Here is a 20,057-nt window from a genome sequence, read left to right as displayed (position 1 = left end):
CAGTTATACCGTTTTACTCTCTTTTTTATATCTCTTGCAGACATTTAATAACAGTCTCTAGATGGGATGTACTATTTAATTTCAAATACTTCCATAAGAATTGAAAATGCAGACTTTCACTTCAGCTTACTTCCTTCTGCCTTCCGTTTCTTCCTCTTCTTTCCTACCTACTGCCTTCCTCTTTCCATTTATTTCTTCCCCCATCTTAACTTTAGAAGAGGGCATGGAAACAGTTATTGTCAGAACCTAGGATAGTTCATAGGTACATAGGTTCATACTAGGCTATCTGACCTAGGGCATTTACAAGCCTAGCCAGAGTGTGTTTGGCTTTCGCCACCCCTTGGAATGAGTTTACTGTGCCCTTTTTAAGGTTGTGTTTACTGTGCCTCTGTCTAGTAGTGACACAGAAGTGATCCCCGGGGTAAACCTACGATCTCCCATCCACTCGTGAAGAATTTCTTTGAAGAGAGTCAGTGAGGGGCTCTGCCTAACATGGACTGGGATTCTATTCCAGAGTGAAGGGAGCCTCTGGGTTATGAATCTATCCCTCCAACATGTCCTATTTATTTCTGTGCTGAAGTTCAAGTCAATCGATCGCGTAGCTCTAAGGGATTTGGATTTTCTGAGGTGGAGCATGTCCATTAATTCCGGGTTGGACATGGCTTTGTACGTCAGGCATAGATCACCTCTGAGTAGGTGGTATGCAGCTGAGTAGAGCTGGAGTTTCTTTAGCCAAGCAGCATATGGCATCTGTTTGAGTCCCTTGATCCTCTTAGTCAGGTACTTTTGGGGTCTTTCTAGTTGTTGCAAGTGTCGGGTAAGGTACATCCCAAATGGGGCATTGTACTCAATTATGGGCCTGATGAGGGATGAGTAAAGGGGCACAATGACCTCCCTTGATCTAGATGTGAATCCTTTCATGATAAGGTGGGCTATATAGAAGGTCTTTCTAACCACTTTGGCAATGTGGTTGTCAAAGGAGAGGTTACTATCAACTTGGGTCCCCAGGTCCCTAATTACTTCTTCTGTACTTAATGGATTGCCTCCTATGTGGTAATTTGTGGGCACTTTGTTTTTGCCAAAGGGTATAACTATACACTTTTTGGCATTTAGTTTAAGGCCATGGCTCTGGCACCAGTTTTCCATCTCTATGAGACCCTTTTGGAGGATGCTTGTGTCAGCTGGAGAGTCAATTATGGCACCCAGTTTGCAGTCATCTGCGAACTTGGTCAGCCACAGTCCTCCCATGTTAGCCTGTACCTCAGAAAAATATATTCCGAATAAGAGAGGTCCCAGGACTGAGCCCTGTGGGATGCCACTTGTAACTGGTTTAGAGTCTGACATGGCTCCAGCAATTCTGACCATGTGGGTTCTGTCCTTGAGCCAGTTTGCAACCCATCTTATGACATAGGGGTTTATATTTAGGCTGGAGAGTTTGTCTACGATGCCCGAGTGGGGTATTGTGTCAAAGGCTTTTGCGAGGTCTAGGTAGGCTGTGTGGACCATCTTACCCTCATCAATGGCCTTGGTGACTGTTTCAAAGAAATCTACCAGGTTCAGGAGGCAGGATCTGCCCTTGACAAAGCTGAATTGGGTAGGATCCAGTGTCTGTAGGTCCCCAATGTCTTTGTTTATGAGCTCCATAATGATCCTCTCCATAGCTTTGCAGACCAGGCTAGTCAGGCTTATGGGGTGGTAGTTTCCAGGGTCCATAGAGGCACCTCCTTTGTGGAGTGGGACCACTGTTGCTGTACGCCATTCTTTGGTTACATATCCTGTAGTAAGGCTAAGACTGAATAGCAGCTTTATGTGAGGGTATAGCTCTTCTTGGAGTTCATGTAGCACGCAGCATGGGACACTGTCCGGTCCCATTGATGCTGTGTTTTTTGCTTTTGAGAGGGCAGCTCTCACCTGGGCATCTGAGATGTCAGGGATGCAACACTCTGCTGGGATAGATATTTGTCCTTTTGGGGGGGGGGGGGTTTGCACTGAACCTGTCTGCCAGGATGTTGGCCATGTCTGAGGGTTCAGTGTATTTTTTGTTATTATGGACTAACTCTGAGCATATCTGGGAGTTGCCACCCAGGTTTCTAACATAACTAAAGAAAGCCTTATGATTATCTTTTGTTGCTTGTGCAATTTTTCTCTCGAAAGTGGCCTTGGATGATTTTATGAGTGATCGTAGTCTTTTGCTAGTACTGATCAGAGATGCCTTCCCTTTCAGGGATTTTGCTCTATCATGTAGTAGCTTCCTCCTTCTGTTGTATAGCTTATTTATGGCTGGGGTCCACCAGACAGGACGCCTGCCTTTGGGGGAATGGGTCTTGGTTTTATTTGGGATTGCATGATCTATGCATTCCTGAAGGTGTCCATAGAATGCGTTTATAAAGGATTCAGCAGATAGGGCCATGGTTTCCAATGGCCTGGAGGCCTTGAAGGATTCCACTTTGGTTTTAAGAAGTGTGAAGTTAGCTTTTGAGAAGTTCTTCACTGTGGTCTTTTGTGCTGGGGGTGGGGGCGGGATGTAGATTTCTAGTGAGATTAATTTATGGTCCGATCTTACCAATGAGAGGTATACTTCTGGTATGGAACATTGTGTCCCTATGTTGGTGATGATCAGATCTAGTATGTTTTCCCCTCCTGTGGGAGTGGTGACCAATTGTTCCATAGCGTTTGAGTTTATGAATTCTAGGAACCTCTGGGCTAGGGTGTTGGGGCTTGAGTAATGCTCCCAGTCTATGTTTGGATAGTTGAAGTCCCCCAATATGATGGTGTTTGGAGAGACCTTCATATTCTCCAGTGTCTTCAGGAAGGCCAAGTGGGGTTTCTGAGTTTGAGAGGGTGGTCTGTAGCATGCTACAAACTGGAAGGCAGTTTTGCCCACTGTTAGTTGCACATGGATGGTCTCCGATGCTTCGTGCAATGCCACTAACCTGGAGGTGTGGGTGTCCTTGATGAATATGGATATTCCCCCTCCTTTTGTGGTTCGGTCTGAGTTTTGGGGCTGAAAAGCATGATATGAGGTATAAGCTGGTAGTGCCGGGGTGCTCTCAGGAGCCTTGAACCAGGTTTCTGTCACTGCACAGACATCGATGTTCTCCATACTGAGGAGGGCTTCGAGAGCTTGCATCTTGAGGTTTAGACTTCTGGCGTTGAGCAGCATTACCCTTAGTTTCTTTCTACTTGTGTTGTGTAAGGAGGTGGGTTCTCCTGTCATTTAAAGTAGAAGAGCCAATGGTAGCTTGATAAGGTTTATCAGTCTCAAAATAATCAAGGTATGATGAGAGACTGCGATGTCAAAAATATATATATATGGGGAGTAGGTGAACAGTTATATTTATGAGAGATTTTAATCTGCTGGGGGTGGATTGTTAGATCCCAAGACCCCCAGTGTTGGGAGAGATATAAGACAGTGTTGTAGTGAAATATAAAACTGTGAACACACTAAAGAAGGACTTGGAAAGTCTGGCCTAGGAGGTAGGAAACCTGCATTTGATGTTCATTGCAGGCACCTGCAAAGTTAAGCATTTGAGTCAAGTACCAACCATTGAAAGGAACTATTGAATAAAGAGCAAGGAAATGTCTAGAGCATTCATCACACCTGAACTGGAACAGCAAGAGCAGAGTGAGAGGCATGTGACAGCAGCCAACAGAATGCTGGGAAGTGTCTCAAAAGGCATACATTTTAGATGTAAAAATAAGATGATCTCGCTCATAGGGGCCTTGGTCATGACACAGATTGAGTCTTGCATGCAGCTACAGAGGCTATAGTTATCCAGAAGCTGTCAAAGCCAAACGTAAAGTGTGCAGGATGAAGAGGGAAGATATCAGCAGAGATTAGATGAGGCAGAGCTCTTCTTACAAGAGTTCATGAGACAGAGAGGACAGACATTATATGAGTGACCATGTCCATGTCAGAGACATGTGAAGGGGTTATTCTGTGCAGAAAGGGCTGGCAAAAGTGGACATTGACAGCAGACTATATAAATTAACTGCTCCCTGAGTCCCCAAAAGTGCCTCTTCACAAACTAGGGTTATAATCCCATGAAATGGACTACCAGAATGGGCAGTGGAGATGGAATCCATGTAAGTATTCAAGAGGATATGTGACCAGTAGAAAATGAGACAGAAGGGATGCTGCAGAGGTAGGACATTAAATCTACTTAAAGTACAGACTGGGTTTATGAATTACTTCATTCTTTTGTCAATCAAATGGAAATGTAAATACAAAGTAAGCTTGGGTAAAGCACAGGGCATTTATTACACAGTATTATCTCATTTATAACACACAGTAATACTGACAGCATCTGCAGTTGCAGTTTCTCTGTCCATTCTCTGAATGGATGCATACTGATAAAGCTATGAAAAGAAACAGAAGGCACATTAAAATGCATTAAGCACTGTGACCTTATCTTTGGATCCACAATTATTGCTTTTTCAATGAACAGAAGTATTTTGAAATGCTGATATGATTTGGAAGTAAATGATTACAAAATATTTCATCAATGAGAAAGTTCTATAAATACTAAGTTAACAGCTATATAAGTAACACAGCAGAGCTATATCAATATGACACACTGGTACTCCTCTTCCAAGCATAGCTTTATTTTATTTAACGACACAAAAATAAAGATCCAACAAGGATTTACTGCAGCAATGCTCCATCATGTGATTTTTTTTTTCAAATGATAGATAATAAAATGAACACATTTGTATTTTATGTATGCTTTTCTACCACTGTGGGAGATAATACTGTCAAACTTTATTAAACTTTACAGTATGACAATGTCCTGAGAAAGACAAGTTAGCCTCCAGTGAATGATACACATGTGGGTGTTCCTTGTATATGCACACACACCACACACAGGCATGTATGCTTACTCACTGTCTGACTCACTCACACTCACTCACATACAGATTAATCTGTGAAGCCTCAGACAAGAGCGCAGTTTTTGAACAGAGACTGAATTGCTGGATTTACAGCTGTTTCATAAACAAATCTTACAGCCTTGAATTTCACAATGGATTTGTATCCTTAGGAGCTGCATTATGTTTTTACTTAAAGTCTTGCTTTTGGGTTTCTTCCTTTTAAGAAGTGATGGCAGAGTTTACTCTGGAAAGAAGAAAGGGACTCAAAGACTCTACATTCCCCCTACTCAGAGGTAAGTTATATTTGTATGGCAACAGAAATAATATAAATTAATACTATACATTAGTCCTGTACACATATAAGTACAGTAAATGTCATTATTCAGGCATTTTTCTATGCAAGATGATCTCACAAGTTTCAACAACTTACTTTCCACATCTAAGTTCCATAAAGTTCTATAAGGTACTTTGCTGTATTTTTCAGTTTAGTACTGAATGACAGTTAAAAACTGTAATATACATTTCCGCTCTAACAATTCCAGGATTTTTATTTTAAAAAGATAAACAGGAATGTGACCCTTGCATAGCACACTGAAATGTTGAAGTGTGTAGAATTTCATAGGGTTAAATCTAGCATTGACATTCTGGGTTTAGAGTTGTTTCACTTGAAAGCACATAAATAAATATATGTTTTCTAAAGACACAGCATTTGCCTTTAATAAATGGTGTTCAGGGACTTTAACCTATCGCTTTTAGTAGTAAATTGGATTAATATTTGACAAATCCAGTTGTGTCTCTTTTGTTTCATGACCCAGTAGTTAGTTTCAGGATAGCATGTGGGTTTAGTTTAATGTTACATTTTTAGAGCATTAATCTAAAGACAGTTTATTTAAATATTTTATAGGGTTTACTTTCCAGAATCGATAAACTGTGGCTTGTGTGAACAAAAACTTCAGGTATTACACAGTTGTATAGTATTGTGATATTTATCACCTGACTTTATTTTTTTTAATAATTCTTCATTTAGTATAATATTTTTATGATTCAGGTTTTGCACAGAGACAACTAAGAAAATGAAGAACATAAAAACAGTGTATTGTTAATTTGAAAGCCTCATGGAAATTACTTTTACAGCATAATGCTATAATACATGCATGTTTATAAGGGATTTAATCAAAACAATGTGAATCAGCTCTTCCACATAAATACAATTTGTAAACACTAAAGTCAATGTAGAAAACTGTGAAAAATGTGAATTTTTCTTTACCTTTACTTGTCTTTGATTGAAATTATAGTTAAAGGATGTAGTGAGTGAAAATATTGTAATCAGAGCAACAACATATTTGCTTTGTTTATTTCTAAGTTATAAAACGTTTTGTAATCCAGACTGTTAAAATTAAAACCTTTTACGGTCATTCGAAAACAGTAAATGTGAGAAAACTCTGAAAAGGCATTCTGAGCAGTCATTAAGAATCTATTAGCTTCTTCTTACTTTATTGCAAATATTATGTACTGTACATGAAAACAAGAAATGTGAAAGTATATTTTATAAATATTTAAATTATAACCCAAAGAATATTTTCATTATTTTATCACTTTCTGATGTCTATGCCTTGCTTTTCTTTATTTCCACCTCATTAGACTGACACATTCAGAAGATAATTGATTTGTTAAATTTTCTCAAATGGCAATGCAATTTTATTGGCAATGTCTGTTTTTGTCATGTTATGTATTTTATACACATGATTATATATTTTAGATGGCCAGATTAAAAAAACAGCATATATCTGCACAATACAGTAATTTTGATGGTCATAACTTTAAAAACATGAAAGAACAAAAGAAACTGAAACTGAAATAGTTGTCTCACAACAGTACAAGTTTGCTTAAGTGTGTCTAAAAGTATTTTGAAAACAGAAGAGATAACCAGAATTGCATTGCATTTTGTTGTTTGATAAATATACAATAAAACATTTATAATACTGTTTAAGTGTTGTGTTACAAGCAGCATACAGTTTAACTAAGGTTCTTCTTGAGGGTAACTATCATGTGAGACACCGTATGTTTGATGTATTTTGGGTAGGAGTTCAAATATGCAATATACTGTTTAGGCAGCAGAGGGCATAATTGGTGTGACTGTTAATATATCTTTTACTTTACTAAGAATCTTTTGTTGTCAGAGCTATTTAAATTGAAGAATAACACAAGTAGCAATACTAAATGTATAGCACAAAATGAAACATTTTTAAACATTTTTAACACAGGCAGTAAAATACAAAAACTATGACTATTTTTTACAACATGATAAGGAATATAAATAATTTAAAACAAGAAAACAGCAACAGGTACCCAAATGCACTTGTAATCCAGTCCAAGGTACCAAAGAAGAATCCAAACCAGTCTCCAGAAAACAGTTAATCCAGTTTAACACAGACACATTAAAATACATTTTCATTTAAAAACTTCTGAAAACGCTGTATTTTAATGTGTCTGTGTTCATATACTTGTGTTTGTTATTAATATAAATAATTTATGATACCAAAGTCATTTTATGTAACAAAAGAACTTTACTTATTCATTGGCAAAATAGTTTGAATTTCTTGTATCTTGTCTTCTTAAAAGAGAAACGGGAAGCACAGATAACCGGAATATTGGTCAAGAGCAAAGAATGCATTACAGTTTCTTACTTCACAATATGCTGTCTAAATTAAACAGAATTAATTCAGTAGTCTAATAAACATTTAGCTAGAGTATAATATTTTTGGACATTTTAATCCATAAAAAGACTCAGAACTGCATGTAACACAGTACACATATCTTCCATGAAAGAACATTTTATTAAATATTTATTAATACATATGATGTATATTAATTTCATAGCTGATAAACACACTGCTTCTCTTAAAATCAAAACTATATATGATAACATCTGCAAAACAGGGTATTTATCCAAAACAGGGTGTTTATCCTGTTCAGGTATATGAATAGCTAGTAAAAGGTGGTCAGCTGAACCCGAATACCTCATTTAGTGGATATGTAGAATATTCATTTCACATCATTAATTAGGTTGTCATCTTACAACTTATTTTCAAAAAGAAGAGGCAGAAAAAAATTCAGATTAGATCTAAAATGTTTCAAGTACAACTGGAGATAAACTTTTCATTTTCATCTGTGTACACTTAAATATTATCACTTCTGAAGGGTACACAAGAGAAGTATGTAAATATCATTAAGAATGTAAATATCGTCTTACAGGATAATTGTCAGTATCATTGTGTGAAAAAAAACAGAATTTGACAGAATATAGATGTGCAGGTGATATTATATCACTTAATGAGTTATATTACTTTTTTCAAATCAGCATCACGCATGCTATTGTTTATGTAGTATAGCAGATTCTTTATTGTTTTACCATTCTTGGTCTTTGTACAGTTAAAATGTTTATGCTTCTTCACAAATTGTGTAAAAGCTCTGTACATCCCTCCTGGGACATGTAACTGTCTTTGTCTTTCCACATGTATTTGGTATTTGTCTACAATACTGGATCTTGTTAGGGATCTATTGATTTTATTTTATGGCATCTGTGTACACATTATATTCTATTACTAACATACACATGTATAATATCCCTCCAACTTGCTCTATTTTTCCCTCTCCCCTTCTTTTCCTCTTTTCTGATCCCTCTCTCCCTCTCTCTCACTTCTTCTTCTCCTACTTAGCATCTACAACGTGTATATGCCCCAGGATTCATGAAGCTCGGCACAAGTATGGTATTAGCCTTGCACCGACCGTGTGGCATAGAGATGGCACAGCAGCACCATATGCATATTAATGAAGGCATGCTGCCACAACGTCCACGTGCATAGCAAACGTGCGCGAGTGCAGGGGGCATGTCTAAGCGCTGCACGGAGACGTGAACATGTCGGCTGCAGACGCGCAACCTAAAATGCTGACTAGTACAGCCTGCCTCTAATAGTAATCCCTCCTGTCAGTGTCCATGGATACTGAAATGTATGCAAAGCATACAAGACAGTTTCGCAAACACCCAAAATAAAAAGTTAACACAAAGGCACATAGCTGATTACTGAGCCCCTGTCCCTCGAACAAATGACATTTAAAACACCATGCCCATATTCCATTGTAGTGTTGCTTGTTATACCAAGTGGAAGTGAAATGCAGCGGGTTTGCGAGCCGCTGCCCTTTGCTAAGCCTAGCCCAATGGTTAGGGTTACTACCTGTTCCTCTTTGTGAGGGACAGTCCCTCTCTGGGCAGTTGTGTCCTTACCAAAAATATTAGAAATGGCAAATGTCCTGCGATTGTAGGACATAATTATGTCCCATAAGTTATGTAATAGTTCCATAAAATAGTTATTTCTGTATCTAAAATACCTAAATGTTACAAGAAACAGAATAAGCAGCTAAACTGCTACAAGAATAAGCTTTCACTTAGGCATAAAAGTAAAACACTATCTTTTGTACCAACCGTGGGTATGTGTTGGCCTATAAAATCTGATGTGTGTCCCGAAAATGTCCCCCTTTGGCCATTTGAAAAGGTGGCAACCCTACCAATGGTCAGAGCATTCGCTCAATATCTGCCCATTCACGGTCCAAGTTGTCCCTGTCTGGACGGCCCAAAGATGAATGGGTATTACCCGGGTCTACCTACCATGTCATGAAAGATAAATATCTGTGTGTACCTATGTGGGTGAAGTACAGCATGTGGAAGATGAAATATGCCAGGGTTGTCCTCACAACCATATTGTTACCAGAGATATGTAGAGTACGCAATGTGTTCTGTTGTCTGGTGCCATGGGCCATCAACCAGAGAAGGGATGGATGGTGTGTGTGTGGAATATGGGAGGGGGTGACGGGTAATGTAATAATTCGCCAAAGGGAGACTGAGTCGGATGTACAGTAGGTGAACTGGAGGTGTACGAGGGAGCAGTGGGTGAATCAGAAAGGAAGCCAAAGAACATACATTCACATCTGCAGTACACCCTGATAGGCCATACTGCAGAACACAATCCCACAAACATATTAACATTAAAATGTGCAATACACATGTACAGAAACGTTACTGGCTCACACCCACATAATGGTCTGGCCTGAACAAAGCCATCCAACCCCAACACACCTGGATACATAATTGAATACCCATCATCCCCTTCACAGCACATCAACCCCCCCAGCCCTTGCTGAACGTCCACCAAAGCCACTCATACTCAGGCTGCTAGCTTGGCGCAGCCATATCTGCACATAGTGCCCCCTACCCACATCTAGTAGGCAGTCGCACCCTAGGCAATCTCAGGCTTGCAAACTAGGTATCCCATGCATGCATAACCCTACCACATTTTCAAATAGCCAGATGAATGGGGTCCGTCGTTCACAATTTTTGGACATCCCTCATGGGATAAGTGTCTGTTCTCAAGATTAGACTATGTGACATAACACAATGTCCACCCCCGTTGACATCTGGGCACTAGGGCTACCACCTATCCCACTTTGCGAGAGACAGTCCCTCTTTGGGCAGTTGTGTCCTGCATAAAAATTGAAAAAATGGCAAATGTCCTGAGATATTAGGTCAAACATATTTCCTATATTTAATGTAATAGTTGCATAAAACAGTTATTCTGTTTCTGAAACACCTAAATGTTATAGGAAACAGAATAAGCAACTAAAATGCTACAAGAATAAGCATTTATGTAGGCAAAACAGTGAAGTTCTGTCCTTTGTACTGGCTGTGGGTATGTTTTGCCTTGCAAAATCTGATGTTTGTACAAAAAATGTCCCACTTTGGGCATTTGAAAAGGTGCCAACCCTACCGGGCACAAGTCAGATTAGCAGTACCTGACCACAACCCTGCTCAGCCTCCACCCAGTCCTGCAGAATCTATGACCCGTGATTAAACACCTGACCATGATGCACGTCTCTCCACGTGCAATATCGGGAATATATACCTTTCACACATTTCCATGAAGCTTCCCCATAGCCATCTTTCAAATAGTACATGTCCACAAATTGTATACCCCATCCAGGTTCCTCGTCGTAATGATGCACACAACCCCTGTATACAAACGGTACAGGTACCTCCCGTATGCGGTTGTTCATATACATGGCCATGTAAAACTCCATATATGTAGTCATATATCTATAAATGTGCATACTTATATTCGCATAGCTACACATCACAAATGCATGCATATAAGTAGTTGTCAAGTATGTGTCCTATTCATAAATATGTATACTTGCAAATGTATACATATGCCTCTCAGAAACATATGAAGAGTAACATGTACTAAACATATGTACACCCACCGACTGTCACACATGTTGCCAGTACTGTGGAATGCCTGTAGTAAAGTCATATATCCTAATTACCATCCATACAGAAAAGTATCACGGATGGTTAAGTGGTAGAAGCAGTGACTATGGTGTTCCTGTTCCCGGGTCCAAGTCATGCAAGGGCTGCTAATTTTATATGATGCCCACAATAATGGCAGTCAGAAATAGGGTGATTATGGTGCCTTAAAGCAGATGTAAGCAAGTATGCGTGATGGTAACTGGCGGTCATTCAACAGTATGGGAAATGTAAACAAGCATGTAGGTGTATATGCATGTGAATGTACAGACAGATATATATATATATATATATATATATATATATATATATATATATATATATATATATATATCCATGAAGAATGAACATGGACACAATAAAGCAGTCATAATGAATGTGAAGGGAAGCAGCAGCGCAACCCCCCATAGTATTTAGTGCTGTCATATCAAGCCGTCCAGAGGTGAGCAAACCTCCTGCATCCCCAACCACAGGTAGGATGCTAACAGTGGAACTAGCTGTGTGCACGTGCTAAGTCTGACTAACAAACAGGTACAGGGCAGTCCCAGTCACCATTCGGGCAAGCCAAACTGGAAGACTAATTGAACACCCTGACCATTATATGAACGTATGTCCCAGGACTATAAGCTTGGGACGTCTGAATATGCTTGGAGTGAGCCAACATAGGGGATGTGTCCAGAGCAGTAGGGAGTGGCATATGTGTAGTGGTGTGGTTTATTTCTGACAAGAGAATGGATGACTGCTGTGTTAGTGTTGTTTTGCTGTGCTTGTTCTGGTAACTATGAACCATGGGTATACATGCAAATGAAGCAGCACAGCAATAGTGTAGTGGTTAGAGCATCCACCTATCAAGCAGACGTTGCCGGTTCGACTGCAGCACACACCATTTATGACGCGTAATCTGTATATGAGCATATCTTGCTAATTTTATGCTGCATAACGATATAATACCATTGAAATGTGAACTGGCGTGACGTATCACAGTAAGAATGCAGAAGGTGTTTGCGTGATGGGAAACGACGGTTAAACGGAAAACTGCTGCTGTAAAGTGTTGTACTCACCCTTTGTCCAACTGCCCTTGTTCTGTCCAGCAACACAATAAACCGCCTCGGCCTGGCTCGACACCAGGACCCTACACATCATAATCAATGTGATTTACCACTAAGCCACGGCAGTTATACCTTACTCTGATGTTATCACAAACATAGCAGACAGCACAGTCATTCAATAGTATGATCAAAGTAATTAATCATGTCGATGTATATGCATGACACACACACACACACACACACACACACACACACACACACACACACACACACACACACACACACACACACACACACACATATATATATATCAACAGAATGAACATGGGCACAAGAAAGCATTCATAATGAATGTGAAGGAAAACAGCAGCGGAACACCCGTATTATCTAGTGCTTGACATATCAAGCTGGCCAGAGGTGAGGAAACCCCCTACGTCTCTAACCACAGGTAGGATGCTAACAGTGGAACTAAGCCTGTCCATGTGGTAAGTCTAACTTTCAAACAGGTACAGGGCAGTCCTGATCCCCAGTCGGACAAGCCAAAAACCAGATGACTATATGAACAGCCTGACCATCATATGAACGTATGTGCCAGGACTATAGGCTTGTGAAGTCGATATATACTTGGAGTGAGTCAACATGTGGGATGGGCCCAGAGCAGTAGGGAATAGCGCATGTGTAGTGGTGCGGTTTTCCTAACTGGAGAATGGATGCCTGCTGTGTTAGTGACATGTTGAGGCGTGTGTATGGATAACTATGACCTATGGGTATACATATAAATGAAGCAGCATACCAATAGTGTAGTGGTTAGAGCATTCACTTAACGAACAGGCATTCACGGTTCAAGTTTGACTATAGTACATATCATTTTCCATGTGGAATGAATGTCGTCTTGCTGTAAAACCGACATAATAACATGGAAAAGTGAACTTGAGTATCGCATGGGACTTTTAACCAGATCATTTCAATCAAAGTGGTACTGTCAAAATGAATAAGGCACAAGTAAGCACAAATAAGTGGCAGTAAACATATATAACAAACAGTAAGCATATGCGACTGCGCTTGCGCGGGTGTAAGCAGCGCCCAGCATAGGAAATGTATATGAGTATGTACAGATGTAATATATATATATATATATATATATACACACACACACACACACACACACACACACACACACACACACACACACACACACACACACACACACACACACACACACATATATATATATATATATATATGACAAATGAACGTCGTAACAATAAAGCATAGACAAGGGATGAGAAGGGAATCAACAGCAACTATAGTATCACAGAGTGCTGTCAGCGTATGCCATATCACGCTGGCCAGGAGTGAGCAAAGCACTGCTTCTCACACCATAGGCAGGATATAACCAGTGAGAGTAACATAGTTGAATTGCTAAGTCCACTTTACACACAGACAGATAGTAGTCCCTGCTGGGACTACCCAAAAATTATTTAAAGCGTTTAGCCCTCCTACCATTACACAAGCAAATGCTGGTATGTTCAAAGACTAAATGGTGGGAGAGCCTGAGAATACACGAGGCGGGACAACATATGTGTAGGGCCCCTAACGCTCTGGAGAGGGCAATGTTTGGAGGTGTGCCATGGCTGTGATAACAAGTGGATAATGGAAGTTACGTTTGTAAGTTGAACACGGGTGTGGTGGAGGAACTATGGGTATGAAATTATGGATCCAGGTGTGCCAGGGTTGGATGGCCTGATTCTAACTGGGCTGCCCCGTAGAGGTCAGCGAGTTCGTAATAGGTATATATGCATACACACATGTAGACATCAATATGTAGAAGTACATTCTCTGTAACACATGCATTCCATTTGTAGACATAAATAGTAGGAATGTGCACATACAAACATCGACAGTAGATGGAATAATAGGCTGTGCAGAAGAGGGACGGGATGAAACTGTTACAACGCAGAGGCATGTACAGTGTCCAAAGTCAGTGCTGTGCTGACGATAATCAAATGTGAGGGCTTCCCCACACATGGAATTATTCCTGTGATCTGCCCACTACGGCAACGCCAAGTACTAAACCGGTCTAATTCTAAAAGAAATACGCTGAATGCGTACATAATTAGGCTCCCATGTATAACGTGTGCGATACTGCATAGTCATACATATTAATGAATTGTAGCATTATAAACCAGGAAAAATGGTGCAATAGTGCTTTGAAGAAACAAGTAAACCAAATAAAAAAGCACTACTGTTGCGAGTCCCAAATACTCTTTTATTTAACACAAAAAATTAAGCTCTTTCGTCAATCCACTTGACTTCATCAGAATTTACTTCAACAACAATTAAAACCATTTTTATACTGATAGTTTGCCTGTGATTGGCTAAACATTTCCCAGTAATTAAACAAACAGATTAAAACAATTAGTGTTTAAAAATGCCATATAGTTTTCTGAATTAAAACAAACCAGAAGATTATATTTTATGTTTTTCAAACACTCTACTACCTCTTTACATTCTACCACTTTTAAAAAACTACTGCAAAATTTCAAACAGAAATGCACTTGCTGCAAAGAACTATTTAAATATGTTCAGCTTTTTCCTTTAGAATGGGGGCCAAACTTAGATGGTCATTTAAACCAGGGGGAGAATTTGCTGCCAACCTCAGTTGTCACAATAACTCTTTTTTATAAAGTGCATTTTGCCAATCCCCACCCCTGGCTTCTATGTTTACTGTATCAAGAATGGCAAATTTAAAACCTGTGTAACCGTCACATAGTATACTGTGTTTGTACAGAGCATTTGTATCCTTTTTATTTTTTATGTCATACAAGTGCTCATATATTCTTGTCTTAAAAGACCTTTCGATCTTCCCAATATAATACGAACTACAGGTATTACACCTGGCAATGTATACTAACATGCTAGAGTAACAGTTACCTTTTCTTAAATAAACTACACTTTTGTTTTTGTTTTCTAAACAAATCTTGTTCTCTTGTAAAATATAAGAACAATAGTTACATCTACCACAGGGTCTACTACCATTTGTTGTTTCACTTTTGATAACGTGGTTATGCCTGTTTTCCAAAATTCTTTTAATGTTAAACCCAATTTTTGTAGTAAAAACAGACTTTTCTCCCACCACTTGTTAGACCTCATGGTCAACTTTAAATATACTCCAATTTCTGTATAGAGCTTCTTTTACTTGCTGATATAAGGGGCTGAACTGTATATTACATGTTTGTTCAAAATTAGTTTTGCTTACTTTTTCTACATTCTCCCCGGGGTCAGTGTTTTTATGCAATCCCTTACCTAGTAAGGGTGTATATTTTTCCCCCATTCCTTTAAAACTTTTTTTAGTGTTAAATCAATTATTTCCAGAGGATAACCTCTGTCAAAAAACATACTCTTTAAAAAATCAAATTCAACCAGCACATCTTCCTTTAAGGAGGTCATTCTGGCTACTCTAATAGCCTGTCCTTTAATAATACTCCTCTTTTGGGATAGAGGATGATAGCTATCAAAGTGTAGATAATTATTACAGAAAGTTTTTTTACGCTATATCCTGGATATAAATTTGTCCTTGCCTTTAATGATTTTAGTGTCCAGGTAACTAATTTCCTGGGAGTGAAACTGAAAAGTGAATTTCAAAAATTCAGTAGTATTGTTAAGGTATTGGATGAAGGCGGGGTTACTTTCCGCAGTTCCTTTCCACAAAATAAAAATGTCATCCAAAAACCTACAATAAAAGGATATACTGGCATAAAATTCACTTTTAAACACATATGCTCTTTCCCATCCCAGTAACACTAGGTTTGCATAGGTTGGGGTGCATGCTGCTCCCATTGCTACACCCCTAACCTGTTGAAAATATTCACCCTCAAAAAAGATGTAATTGTTCTCCAAGATGAGTCCCATTATTTCACATATTAGGGTAACCTCGTCACAATGTAATTTAGACAGACCAAAAAGTGTCTCCTCAAAGTAGGCTAAACCTTCATGTTTGGGAATACAGGTGAACAAGTCTGTTACATCAATGGTCAAAAAGTACCCCTGGGCACACCATTAATCGTTCTTAAGTTGTCCAAGAAAGTCCCAAGAATCCTTAACTAAATGTGGACATAACTCAACAACATGTTTAATCTTCCTGTCCACATATACTGATAGGTTGTGAGTTTTGGATCCAGCTGCTGCTACAATGGGTCGAAAAGGTGGATGTTCTACACTCTTGTGTACTTTAGGTATGCCAAAGATAACAGGAATTTTAGGGTGAGTATTTAATAAAAAATCATACACTGTCCTAGTGATCCTCTGGTCCATTAGATATTCATACAAAAAACTGTCAATTCTTTGATAAGCGATATGTATCTGATTTCTAGAACAAGGAGAGTAATTTGTACCATTAAACAAAATGGTTTGCATAGTGTTGATGTAATCATCACTATTATATAGTACAATACCACCCCCTTTGTCGGGTACCATGACCCGTATACTCCTACAATTCCTTAAATTCTGTAATAGGTTTCTCTCTGTGTTATTAAGGTTGCAAAAATTCTTTTTTGTTTACCCCAAATTTTATAGATGTCATCTTTAATAACTTTTTCAAACGTGTTAAAAGGGGGATGTAATGGGGGGTTGTAAGCGCTACTTTTTTTTAAATTTTCTTTTTGTTGGTATGTATCACCTTTTGCAGTCTTAGCATGTATAAACTTTAAATTCAATTTCCTTAAATTTTTTGTGTTAAATAAAAGAGTATTTAGGACTCGCAAAAGTAGTGCTTTTTTATTTGGTTTAATTGTAGCGTTATGTTAACAGGAGTAAGGCTGTAATGAAGTATAGAGTCTAATCTTGCCATAAACACTTGCGTGTTCCATGTGGGGCAGCCCAATAATTGCAAATAGTATTCCTTTGGTCGCTCACGTCACCAATGTTCATGGACTAAACATGGGAGGTCTGTGGATACGTGGAGTGAGTAAACCGATGGGATGGCTCTATAGGAGTAGGGTGTGGCCAGTGTGGAGTGGTGTTGATACACCGTGAATCCGACAGGAGAATGGATGACAGCAGTGTTAGGGAGGCATTGGGGTGTGTTTGGGGAACCAGGAGCCATGGGTATATGGGTATATATGCATATGGAACGGCACAGCAATAGTGCATTCGTTAGAGCAACACCCTAACGAACAGACATTCTCGTACCGAATCACACTGTATCACATTCCAATTACCATTGGTAATCTGTATGTGAACATATTGCGACATCTGTCCACTGTATAACATGCTAAATACTGATTACAGATAACGGGAGTGAAGTGTCAGTGTCATAATGAATAAGGCACTAGTATGCAGGTGAAGCATATATAAACACCATTACGCATGTGTAAGTGCATATGCGCGGGGTATGTATTGGTTTGCAGGCACATAAATACATATATATATATATGTATATATATGTGTATATATGTATATATATATATATATATATATATATATGTGTATATATGTGTGTGTGTGTGTGTGTGTGTGTGTGTGTGTGTGTGTGTGTGTGTGTGTGTGTGTGTGTGTGTGTGTAGATATACAGAGATTTACAGCTATGATAGGAAACAGCACACAGGAATGACATATGTTCACAGGCTATGCCAATGGAATTGAGGAGCACAGGCAAGAGACATGACACACGCAGCATGCCCTTCCACCCCCCCCCCCTACAGCCAGACATGGGAATTATACACGCAATCAATGTAAAATGTCCACTGCTCCCCAGACCACAGGCAGGATACAACCGGGGGGGTACACAGTGCACCCATGGTTTTCTAATCATGGAACACATACTGAAAAGTCCCTTGTGGGACACCCCAAAAATTGGCCAAACCATACGAATGTGATAGATCATCCGTTTTGTTCGCGGTGTATACAGACTCGGAATACAAGGGTGGGTAACCCTGATGACCCATGGGCCAAGACAAATTTATGAAATGGGTCCCATGAAGTGGAGAGTGGGCAGCGTGTAGTGGTGTGTCCAGAATTGACCAGGTCCCAGAGTAAGGATGGGTGCTGTCGAGGAGGTGAGGGTGGGGGAACTATGGGTAGCTCCTTATGGGTCTAGGTGTGCAGGTGTTGGCTGATGTTGGCCAATATGGACAGCCCTAGGGATGCAAGCGAATGTGTTCATTGGGCAGAGGCATCGCCCAATGAGCAGCCACACCCAGTGCGAGACCCACTAAAGCACAGTGTAATCTATATGGCAAGGAACGGAATAAACAGATGTAGATGTATATATGTAGAGCTATGTGTGTGTATATCTACCCATAGCGAGCTAGAGATATGCCTCTCCCTCGCCATAGTATGAATGAATACATACAGAGAAAGAATACAGATACATACCCACATATGAATATATACATATGCAGACAACCATAGACCCATATGTCGTTAGAATATATATATATATATATATATATATATATATATATATATATATATATATATATATATATATATATATATATATATATACAGCAATATATAAATATACATGTATGCATACATATGCAGATATATCAATATATATTATGTTAGCATGTAACTCAGACAATGTGTATGAATACATATGCACTGGGTCTGTCGATGTGTCAGGTTAATAGCACCAAATTTCTAAATGTGTCCCTGATGTTGTTATGCAGTGTCCCTGATTCAGTGTTCATTTTTCCCCATTCATATGAGAGGTCTGATATTGACAGAAAGCGCATATTCCGCTGACTACCTTAGAAAGATGATAGAATAATAGGTTAGGGTTATCACCTGTCCACCTTTGCGAGGGACAGTCCCCTTTGGACAGTTGTGTCCTGCAAAATAATTGAAATATGGCAAATGTCCTGAGATTTTAGGACAAAGAGTTTCCTATATTGTCTGTAGTAGTTGCATAAAACAATTATTTTGTATCTGAAACATCTAAATGTTATAAGAAACAGAATAAGCAACTATAATGCTACAAGAATAAGCTTTTATTTAGGCATAACAGTGAAGTTCTTTCCTTTGTACTGGCTGTGGGTATGTTTTGGCCTGCAAAATCTGACGTTTCTACATAAAAGTCCCACATTGGGCAATTGAAAAGGTGGCAACCCTATAATAGGTATGCAGTAGCATGACACAGCCGACGGATGTGGGTCCCAAAACCCTATTACTTGTCTGTATTGAAGAGTCTTGGTTCCCATGTATCAGCCAAATGGGTGCAGATTGTAAGGGGAACCTGCAAATAATATGAATAAATGACTGGACAGGCTGTCGATTCCGTACAGTCGAATGGCATGCTGTCGTCTAATGGGCAGCCATTCCCGATACTGTAGGCATGTAATCCAATGTAGTAGGCATCACAAGGTAATATTGTGGTCCTCGCTCCCACCCAGGGGTGTGAGTGTCAGATGCAAGCACCAATGTCGGTGCATTTGCAAGTGCGGGAGCGAGTGGGTGTAAGCCTGTTTGGCTACCAGTATGCGAGTATTGCACTGGTAAAGCAATGTAGAGGCTAACCAAGTGTAAGAAGCTGTAACCAGAGGTTAGCATTGCTTAACACCATGCAAACCCACGCACACCTGCTCACAACTGCTTTAATGTGCCTTACTCCCTCCGTATCCAATGGCCTTGTTCTGCCCTGCAACAAAATAAATGGCCTCTGCAAGGCTCGGAACCAGGACCCTGCACACACAGCTAATGTGATTTACCAATACGCCATGGTAGATACACAGACAATGGACAATACTACAAATATATCATACAGCGCAGTCATTCAA

At 39.4% G+C, this 20,057-nt stretch overlaps 1 protein-coding gene across 1 annotated transcript in view; it reads left to right on the top strand.

Moving 5' to 3' along the window:
• Positions 1-4,927: 4,927 nt before the first annotated feature.
• VWCE (von Willebrand factor C and EGF domains) overlaps positions 4,928-20,057 on the top strand; it is a 2,001,707-nt gene continuing 1,986,577 nt past the window's right edge. The window contains exon 1 of the mRNA XM_044059709.1: positions 4,928-5,162. Within this exon, the coding sequence (XP_043915644.1) occupies positions 5,050-5,162 (113 nt within the window). The 5' untranslated portion in view covers positions 4,928-5,049. The remainder of the gene's footprint in view (positions 5,163-20,057) is intronic.

The sequence above is a fragment of the Protopterus annectens genome, chromosome 17.part0 (assembly GCF_019279795.1).
Source record: "Protopterus annectens isolate FY-2018-M chromosome 17.part0, PAN1.0, whole genome shotgun sequence".
Classification (NCBI taxonomy): domain Eukaryota; kingdom Metazoa; phylum Chordata; order Ceratodontiformes; family Protopteridae; genus Protopterus; species Protopterus annectens.
This window is presented reverse-complemented; position numbering and strand designations above follow the sequence as displayed.